Here is a 10,315-nt window from a genome sequence, read left to right on the forward strand (position 1 = left end):
CAATCGAAACCAAATTTCAATATACCAAATCCAGTTTTACCACCACCAAAACCAACAACAATTACAAAAACTGTTACAAATCCTGATGGTTCAATTACAACTACTACTATACCAATTAATGAAAATACAAAAATTGAAGATCAGCCACCACCACCACCAAAGGAATTAGATGAGAAAGCATTCGTACCTGTGATTTATCCTGGTGATTTCCCACCATCAATAAAGGAGATGCCATCTGGTAAATTGGGTACTCTTAAAATTTATAAATCTGGTAAAAGTATTTTAAAGATTGGTACTGTTGAATATGATATTTCATCTGGTGATAAATTAAAATTTTTAGAAGAAGTTCAATGTTTTCAAACAAAAGGTGGTCCTGATAATTCACCAACTTGTTATACACTTGGTATACCAAGTCAACATTTAGTTGCTGCTCCAATCATTAGTCAAATTAGTGGTATTTAAATAATAATAAAAAAAATAAATAAAAAAATAATAAAAAAAAGAATAAAAAAAAAGAATTCAAAAATAAAAAAGGAAATCTAATAATCAATGATTATTAAATTTTTCAGAATTTCGTATAAAAATTATACGCTTTTGGCTTTTAAAAAATCTTTTTTTTTTTAATTTTTTTTTTTTTTTTTTTTTCAATTTTTATTTATTTTTCATTTTTTTTTTTTTTTTTTTTTTTTAAGGTGTGTTGTGTTTTTATTTTTTAATTTTTTTTTAATTTTTTTTTTTTTTTTTTGTATTGAATTATTATATAAAATTTTTAAAATGTTAAAGAAATTTTTAATTTCAAGTATTGTTAAACCAACATTTCAAAGTAGAATTATAGCATCAACAACATTAAATGGTGGTGCAGGTAGAGCAACATTTTGTTCAGTTAATAGTATTAATCCAAATCCAACAGCAAGTCAAATTAAAGTTGATCAAGAAGATTTAGAAGTTGGTGAACATCTTGTTATTGATGATCCAAATCAACAACATATTAAATCATTTTTAAATGGTGTTGAATTTAATGGTAAATCAGTAAACATCTATAGACCATCAAGAAATACAATGCAAACTGGTACACTTCGTACAAAGAAATGGGTCATTGAATTACCTTTTAATCCAAAATGGAATGATCGTTTAATGGGTTGGTGGGCTTCAAAAGATACTCTTAATCAATTAAATTTAAGATTTAATTCTGAAACTGATGCTGTTGCATATTGTAAAGAAATTGGTGTGTATTTTAAATTTAAATTTAATTTAATTGTTAATTTAATTTAATTGTTAATTTAATTTAATTGTTTATTAATTTATTAATTAATTATTATGATTTTAAATTGAAATTATAGGTTTAAATTATAATATTGTCGAAGAAGATGTCACATTAAGAAAGAAGAAGAAATATGGTCACAGATTCAGATATAGAGGTGATTTAGTAGGTGAAAAAGAAAGAGAAGTTGGTATTAATTAAAAATGTTTACAACACTTTTAAAAATTTAATAATATAATAATATAATAAATAATAATAAATAATAATATTGTGGTAGATTGGAGCCATTATTATTATTTTCAAAGAAAAAAAAAAAAAAAAAAAAAAAAGTAAAATAAAAAGTAATAAAAAAAAATAAAAAAAAAAGTATAAAATAATAAAAGTATACAGTACATTATAATCGATTAAAAAATTATTATCGTTATTTCATCAAAGTTTTTTTATTTATTTTAATTTTAGTGTGTTTATTTTATTTTTTAGAGTTGGATAACTTCCACAATTACTTTTTATTTTGTAAAAGGGTTAATATTTGTATTATTAGTTGGGAGGGAATGAAAAAAAAAAAAAAAAAAAATACAGTTGACGGGGGGTTTCTTAGAAGAATTGCTGTAAGGTCAACTTAATTATGTGGTAAATGTATTTTTTTTTTTTCACATTTAAAAAAAAGGATTATTAATAAATTATTTAAGAATTTTTAAACAAAAAATAATTTTGTGGAATAACTGATCTCTGAAAAAAAAAAAAAAAAAAAAAAAAAAAAAAAAAAATATAATAATGTTTGGGTCTATTAAAAAAAAATTTTTTTTTTGTTGGTTTATTTATGTTTAGCCATTAATGGCAATATATCTTTTTTTTATTTTTTTTTTTATTTTTTTTGTTTTTTTTTCACCCATAATCAGAAAAAAAAAAAAAATAAAATAATAGACAGTTGACAGGGGGTTTTCTTTTTATGTAGAGAATGAATTGCTGTAAGGTCAACTTAATTGTTTTATGATTACTTTTCACATTTTCTCATTTAATTTAAAAATAATATATTTCCCAATTTTATAAATAAAAAAAAAATTTGTGGGATAAATAATAATAAAACAACCAAGTTCCATTCTTATAAAATTACCAAATATTCAAGTTTTGCAAACTTTTTTTTTTTTTTTTATTCAATGGCTTTTTTTTTTTTATTACTTTTTTTATTATTACTTTTTTTTATTGATTAATTATTTTTTTTTATTTTATTTTAATTTTATTTTTATTTTTTATTTTTTATTTAAAGAATTCTTTTTTAAAGTCATCGATTTTGGTATTGAAAAATGGAAATAAAAAAAAATATAAAAAAAAAAATAAATATAAATGTACTAATGCCTTGAATTTAAAGTGAAATCCTAATATTTTTTTTTTTTTTTTTTTTTTTTTTTTGAATTTAATATATTTTTTTTATAAAAAAAAAAAAACCAAATTCACTGTAAAAAAATTAAATCAGAATATATCTCAATTTTTTGATCAATCAAATAAAAAATATATAAAAAAGAAATAAAGTTAAAACACAATCTTAACTAAATTTGCTGATTTTGGAAATGTGTGTAGATTCCACAAATTTTTTAAAAAAAATGAATAAAAAAAATGAAAAATTAAAAAAACTATGTAAAAAATTTAGTGACTTTTTACATAACTTTTTTTTTTTGTGGCCAACCGAATGTTTTTTTTTTTTTAAAAAATTTTCAGTTTCGCTAACACTCAACAAAATAATTTTTATGACTTTTTTGAGGTCTTTTTTCAATCGTAATCAATAAAATGGTAATATCACATTAAATTTTATATGTAGAAATATACATACAAAGAAAAAAAAAAAAAAATAAAAAAAAAAATAAAATAAAATAATTGTTTATTTTATTCTCTTCTCTAAATATTTGCAATGAATAATTACTTTGAAAAAAAAAAAATAATAATAATAATAAAATAAATAAATAAATAAAAAATAAATAAATAAAAAAAATAATAAAAAGTTGGAAAAAAAAATAAATTAAGAAATCATTTATAGAAAATTAGCACAGATAAACAGCATTAGAAAAAAAAAAAAAAAAAAAAAAAAAAATGATAAAGGAAATATTATAAAAAAAAATAAAAAAAAAAAAGACAACCAAAACGAAGAAAAAAAAAAATACGAAAAAAAAAAAAAGTTTAAAATTTTCAATTTTTTTTTTTTTTTCATTTATCGAATTTTTCTCAACAAATAGAAATGGTACAGTAGTAGTATTAGTAGGAGATTTTAGTTATTCATTGCAATTTAGATAAGAGGAAAAATAAAAAAAAGAGAGAGATAATTTTTTTTTTTTTAATCTTTAGTGTATTTTTTAAAAAATTACTGTAAAAAAAAGATCACATTATTAATTGTAATAATAATTTTTTTTTTATATCAATAAATAATTAGGCTAAAGAACGTGGTGATTTATTATTCCCAAGCATCGAATCCGAAAAACGTAAACATAAATTAAAGAGATTGGTCCAAGCACCAAACTCCTTCTTTATGGATATCAACTGTCACGGTTGTAGAACCATCACTACCGTTTTCTCACACGTAAGTTTTCTTGAAATAATAATAAAAAAATAATACTAAGAACTTTGAAACTAATATATAATTTTTTTATTTTATTTTTTTAAATTACACTATAATAGGCCCAAAACGTTGTCATTTGCAGTTCATGTTCAACTGTTATTGCTCAACCAACTGGTGGTCGTGCTAGAATCACTGCCGGTTGTCGTTTAAGACAAAAATCCGACTAAGGTTACCGTCCAATCGCACCAACGCTTTCAATTTTTTTTTTAATAGAAAATAAACAATAAAAAAAAATGCTATGTGCAGAGTAATAATATAATATGTATATAGAATTTTATATATAAACTTTTTATTTTTTATTTTTTTTTTGCTTTTTATTTTTTTATTTTATTTTATTTCATTATGTTTTTATTTATTTATATACCAAACCAAGGATCCTATATATATAATTTGAACTTTTTTTTTTTCTTTATATAAGGGAGAGAGAGGTTTTTGTGTTTTTTTTTTCAATTTTAATAAAATTTTATTTTGGTAATATTAAAAAAGTTAGATTATTAATAATAAAACAATATAATACAAATAATAAACAATTAAATAATACTTTTTTTTATTTTTTTATTTTTTTTATTTTTTTATTTTCATTTTTTTTTCGTTTTTTTTTTTTTTCTTTTTAGCGAATCTGTGAAAATTTTTTTTTTTGATTAATTTTTCATATCTATTATTTTTTTATTATTATTTTTTTTTTTTTTTTGAATGAAGAATGAACACAATTCCAAAATTAAAAAATGCAACTAAAACTATTTTATTATCAAATAGTTTTAAACTTTATGATAATAGTATAATCACTAGTTATCATTCAAATATAACACAAAATTATCAAAAATCTTATTTTGGCAATTATAGAAAGATTAATAATAATAATAATAATAATAATAGTAATAATCATTATAATAATAATAATAATAATAATAATAATAATAATAATAATAATAATAATAATAATAATAATAGTAATAGTAATAATAATAATAATAATAATAAATATAATAATAAATATAATAATAATAATAATAATAATAATAATAATAATAATAATAATAATAATAATAATAATAATAATAATAATAATAATAATAATAATAATAATAACAATAATAATAATAATAAAATTAGTTATGAATCTTCACTTTCAAGAAAACAGGTTTTCTTAGAAGAAATAGATCAAGAATTAAGAAAAAAAATTTTTTCAGAAAAGATGGAATTGACAACACCAAAGAATTTAATTAAAGTTGTAAAACATTTAGATATTGTATTAAATATAATTAATAATGGTGAACATTCCTTTGATAAGTAATTATTATTATTATTATTATTATTATTATTATTATTATTATTATTATTATTATTATTATTATTATTATTATTATTATTATTATTATTATTTAATTAATTTATATATTTATTTTACTAATATATATATATATATATATATATATTTTATTTTTTTTTTTTTTAAAAAAAAAAAGAATAATTTTCCTTAGAAAATTAACAGATTATAATATTGAACATGCAAAAGCATTATTTGATACAATTAAATGGAATGAAAAAAATAAAACACCACAATTTTTAAGATTCTTTATTGAAGAATTTAAAGATGATGATAAATATTTATCATTAGTTTTGGAATACCATGGTGAACAGTTGATGACAAGTACGGGGATATCAATTGTAATGGATCATTATATGAGAGTTGGAAAAAAAGAAGAATTAAGAAAATTGATTGAATCAGTGGTGATTTCAAATAAGATGGCAGAATTTCCAGCGATATACGAACCATTAATTAAATCATGTTTATATTTAGATGATCATGAATCTGCATTATCATTTTACAATAGAATATTGTCAACACCACAAAGATTGAATCATGCACCATTTAACTATTTCTTAAATTATTATTTGGATAAGGATAGCGAAGATGGGGTGAGCAAATCGGTAAACTTCTTTTTAAGATTCATTAAATCTGTGCCACAATTTATAACTACTGAATCATTTTGCAATTACATTGGTAGATTATTGAATGTGTATTTACCAAGTCAGGGTTTCATTGGTAGACCTGTCGTAGAGGATTTATTAAGTATGCTTCAAAAGCGTGCTTTCATTACATCGAATAACGTTTACCTAGCTTTAATACTCCATTTGGTACGTGATGATGTCAATCAAAAAGAATTTGCTCATCAAATCTATATGGAAATTATAAAACCCGAACATTCAGATCCACTAAAAAATCATCGAAAAATAATTAAATATTTAATAAAAGCTAATCAACCAAATGAATTAAAAGAATTATTAAATAAAATTAAAGAAAAACAAAAAGAAGCTTTATTAAAAAATGCATTATTAATTGAACAACAACAATTAAAACAACAACAACAACAACAACAAGTACAAAATCAAGAATTCGATAATATTTCAGAAATACAAAAAAATAATAATTCAATACAAATTGATCAATTTGCAATGTGGTTTCCATTAACACAATTATTATTAGAATTTGGACAAAAACATAATAATGATTTTGAAATTTATGAAGAGTCATTAAAGAATGCTGATCAAAGACATTTACATATATTATTATTTTATAATGAAATGGTTGGTAATAGTGAATTGGTTTCAGTGATTGAGAATTATTTAGAAAGAAAAAATGTATATTTATTATCATCAACATTATCAAAATTAATTCAATGGTATTTAGCATTTGATCGTTATCATTTAGCACTATATTGGTTAAGTAAAAAGATTTCAACTTATAATTCTGCAGCTTCACCAATTTTAATGACTTATTTTAAACAATTCTCTGAAAGTAATAAAAATCAATCAGAATTAGTTAAATTTTGGAATAATCATATTTTAGTTTATCCAATTCAAAAAGATAATAATAATAATACTCAACAATTTTCAGAAGATGATAATTTAATAAAAAATCAAAATGAAGAAGATGGTGAAGAAGAACAACAACAACAAGTAGGAGTAGATGAAAGTGTAACAAAAATAAAAACAATGACAGATAATGATAAAATAAATATTAATAATGATAATATAATTAGAATTGGTGAAACTAAAAAATTGATAGCAATTAAAAGTCAATTTGAAACTAGAGAAGATATAAAGAATAGTTGGGAACAGTTAGCAACATTTTTAACAAATGTAAAGACATTGGAAGAGGTTAAAGAATCTACTAATTTACCATTTAGTTTAAAAATTCAAAAAGCATGCACTGATGAAGATGCCGATAGAATCATTGAGATTTTAGAAGAGCATTTCGAACAATCAACCATTCCAACACATAATGCATTATTGGTTGCATATATAACACTTGGTAGAATCGATTTAGAGAAATACATATTCCTATTGAACAAAACTCCAAGACATATTCGTAACATTGTTTATGATCCAAGTATTTATGAAAAAATACTTGAAATGGATTTCGATATGGGTATTAATATTCTATCAAAAGAGAGTTCAACAATACTACAATCTCATACAACTTATAATTTAATATTGAAAGCGTGTTGTAATATCAACCAAACTGAATTGGCTTCAATGATAGTTGCCAGAATGATTGGATCAAAAAGGATCATTGTTCATTCTGAATTATATTTACAAACAATGTTTAAAAATGGCTTACATAATCATGCTGTCGTTAAAAATTTAAAAAATGTTTTGATTTCTTATGGCACAAAGGTTTCTCAAACATTATGTAATATGGAGATATTGGCATTCTTGGAGAATGGTGAACTTGATGATGCTTTGGCTATTTTCACCGCGTCACCAAAGGATATTGAATCTTTGAGATTGGGTTTAAAAATTTATAGTAAAATGTATCCAATCCCTCCATTGTCAAATTTACATAATTGGACTCCATTGTTAAATATTCAACATAATTTGAAATCTTCAATTTTCACAGAATATCTTTATAGATATTTATATGAAAAAGATTTACAACATTTAATTGTTAAATTATATGAAAAAACTACTATGGATCCTTCAGTTGAAATCTCTCCAATGGAGTTACATTATGCATTATTTTCAACAGCTAATAAAAACAAACTTTTCCAAGTTTTCCTAAGTTATCGTGGTAATCAAATTACACAAGAATCTTTTGATCTCATAAAAACTGTAAATCAAACTCTAAAAGTTGAAGAGGTTAAAAATAAACTTTCAAAACTTATTATTGCACCCAATATAAAAGATACACCAACAACCAAACCAATCACTCATGAAACTAAAGAATTTTTAATTTTCAATTTCACTCCATATTTAAAAAATCAAAAATTAAAAAGACAATCTTTAGCTGATGAAACTTTATCAAATTCAACTAAATAAAACAAACAAACAAACAAACAAACAAACAAACAAACAAACAAACAAACAAACAAACAAATAAATAATAAATAAATAATAAATGATAAATAATAATAAATAAAAAAAAAATAAAAAAAAAATAAAAAAAAAAAAAATAAATAAAAGTATTAAATTAAACTTTTTTTTTTTAAAAAAAATATTATACATATATTTTATTTATTTGTTTTTTTTTTTTTTTAAATTATTTAATAATCTTTTTGAATCTATTGTGATAATAATAATAAAAAAAAAAAAAAAGTTTTTACTCTTTTTTTTTTTTGATTCAGATTTATTTTTTTATATTGAATGTTATTTTTTACCTCAATTATATTTTTTTTTTAAATATTTGTGTGTGTCTGTGTTTGTTTGAGGGCGTTTTTTTTTTTTTTTTTTATTTAATTAAATATAATTTAAATATAATTTAAATAATTTTTTTGAACTCTCATTCATTTTTTTTTTTATAATATTTTTTTTTTTTTTTTATTTTTCAAAAAAAAAAACTACTTTATTATTTATAAAATGTTAAGTAAAGAGGAGGAAGAAATAAATAAAGTACGATTTGAAAATTATATTAAAAAATTAATTGATAATGGATTTTTTAAATGTGGAATAATCGATATTGATAGTGGTGATATGATATGTATTAGTGAAGAATTTAATGTTTGTTATGTAGAATATCAAGAGATTTTAAATTTATTTAATGGCTCTTCATCAATTAGTTTATTAATAAATGGTGATAGATATTATGTTAATACTTCAGATGATATTAGAATTCAAGGTAAAACAACTTTAAAATCAAGTGGTAATACTTCGACTATAAATGGTTTACAATCTTTAATTATAAGAAGAACTAAAGGAAAATGTGTAATAGGTGTTTATAAAGAAAATCAAACTAAAGAATTGGCCGAAAAATACATTGAAGAAATTATAGATGATATAACAAAATTAAATGAAAATGAAAATATTTCAAATTTAATTGAAGAATAATTAATAAAAAATAATATTTTCTAAAAATAATTAATAAATAAATATTTAAAAAAAAAAAAAAAAAAAAAAAAAAAAAAAATAATAATTAAACAAAAATAAAATTTTTTATAAATAGCTTATTTTTAAAAATTACATATGTAATATATGGTTATTAATAATTAAAAATAAAAAAAATTTAAAAAAAGGGGTAATTTTCTATATAAAGAAAAAAAAAAACAAAAAAAAAAACAAAAAAAAAAAAAAATAATAACGAATTTTCATTATGGTGAGAACCACATACATATGTGGTTTTTGGGTTTTTATAATATTAATCAATGATTTTAGCACATTTTCAGTATAGGTTCCTTTTTTTATTTTTTTTAAAAATAAAAATTAAATAAAAAGATTGTTAACAATTTACTTAATTTTTTTAATTTGTTTAGAAAAAAAAAAAAAAAAAAAAAAAAAAAAAAAATATTAAAAATGTTTATGAATAAAATTATAAAAATAAAAAAAAAAAAAAAATTAATTATTTTTTTCAAAATTTCATACATTTTATTTTTAAAAAATTAAATATTAATAGATATTTGTTATTTTTAAAATTAAAAACAAAACAAAAATAAAAATATAAAAAAAAATAATTTATTTTAAACAAACCACTCTATAATATATTTATTTGTTTACCCAAAAAAAAAAAAAAAAAATTTTTTAAAAAAAAAAAAAAAATGAATAATATAATATTACCATTATATATACAACAAAAAATTATTAAATTTTGTTATTTTGATAAAGTTAATCAATTTAAATGGAAATTATCATTATGTTTAATTTCAAAAAAACATTTTGAATATGTTTCAAAATGTTTTACAAAAATAAATTCATCAATTTTAACAATTGATCCAAAGATTATCGTAGAGAAATTAAATAATCCATTTTGTCCATTAAAATATCCATTAATTTTAAATAATTCATTTACAATTGACTGTTTATATTCTTATATTAGACATTACCATTTTCAAAAATTATTATTAATTTTAGGAAATGGAAATTTAAATTCAATAAATTTAACATTGGATAGTAATGGGATCGTCAATACACATTTCAACAGTGTTACCAAAATTAATTGAATCAAATAATGA

The 10,315-nt window shown here is 19.5% G+C and overlaps 6 protein-coding genes and 2 non-coding genes across 8 annotated transcripts in view; 6 read left to right on the forward strand and 2 right to left on the reverse strand.

The window, feature by feature from the left end:
- Positions 1–462, forward strand: part of rpc4 (RNA polymerase III subunit) — a gene marked incomplete at both ends in the record, with an annotated part of 1,374 nt that extends 912 nt beyond the window's left edge. Inside the window, one exon of the mRNA XM_637484.1 lies at positions 1–462. This exon is cut by the window's left edge and continues 646 nt beyond it. Coding sequence (XP_642576.1) covers positions 1–462 — 462 coding nt within the window.
- A 312-nt stretch (positions 463–774) lies between these two features.
- ndufs4 (ETC complex I subunit conserved family protein) lies at positions 775–1,462 on the forward strand (the record flags this gene model as incomplete). The annotated part of the gene is made up of 2 exons (XM_001732925.1): positions 775–1,225; positions 1,341–1,462. The coding sequence occupies 2 exons, from the start codon at positions 775–777 to the stop codon at positions 1,460–1,462; spliced, it is 573 nt and encodes a 190-aa protein (XP_001732977.1).
- Positions 1,463–1,837: 375 nt separating this feature from the next.
- r45 lies at positions 1,838–1,880 on the reverse strand. Its single transcript has one exon.
- Positions 1,881–2,186: 306 nt separating this feature from the next.
- r29 lies at positions 2,187–2,240 on the reverse strand. Its single transcript has one exon.
- An 806-nt stretch (positions 2,241–3,046) lies between these two features.
- On the forward strand, positions 3,047–4,036 carry rps27 (40S ribosomal protein S27; the record flags this gene model as incomplete). The annotated part of the gene is made up of 3 exons (XM_637485.1): positions 3,047–3,049; positions 3,684–3,830; positions 3,929–4,036. 3 exons carry the CDS (start codon positions 3,047–3,049, stop codon positions 4,034–4,036), a joined length of 258 nt encoding a protein of 85 aa, XP_642577.1.
- Positions 4,037–4,569: 533 nt separating this feature from the next.
- Positions 4,570–8,192, forward strand: DDB_G0277611 (hypothetical protein; the record flags this gene model as incomplete). The annotated part of the gene is made up of 2 exons (XM_637486.1): positions 4,570–5,159; positions 5,336–8,192. The coding sequence occupies 2 exons, from the start codon at positions 4,570–4,572 to the stop codon at positions 8,190–8,192; spliced, it is 3,447 nt and encodes a 1,148-aa protein (XP_642578.1).
- A 537-nt stretch (positions 8,193–8,729) lies between these two features.
- On the forward strand, positions 8,730–9,197 carry DDB_G0277613 (hypothetical protein; the record flags this gene model as incomplete). The annotated part of the gene is made up of 1 exon (XM_637487.1): positions 8,730–9,197. The coding sequence occupies one exon, from the start codon at positions 8,730–8,732 to the stop codon at positions 9,195–9,197; it is 468 nt and encodes a 155-aa protein (XP_642579.1).
- Positions 9,198–9,901: 704 nt separating this feature from the next.
- On the forward strand, positions 9,902–10,315 carry DDB_G0277673 (hypothetical protein; the record flags this gene model as incomplete). The annotated part of the gene is made up of 2 exons (XM_637488.1): positions 9,902–10,160; positions 10,285–10,315. Coding segments are annotated over 2 exons (290 nt in total), but the record flags the coding sequence as incomplete, so codon positions are not given.

Source organism: Dictyostelium discoideum (genome assembly GCF_000004695.1).
Source record: "Dictyostelium discoideum AX4 chromosome 2 chromosome, whole genome shotgun sequence".
NCBI classification, from domain to species: Eukaryota; Evosea; class Eumycetozoa; order Dictyosteliales; family Dictyosteliaceae; genus Dictyostelium; species Dictyostelium discoideum.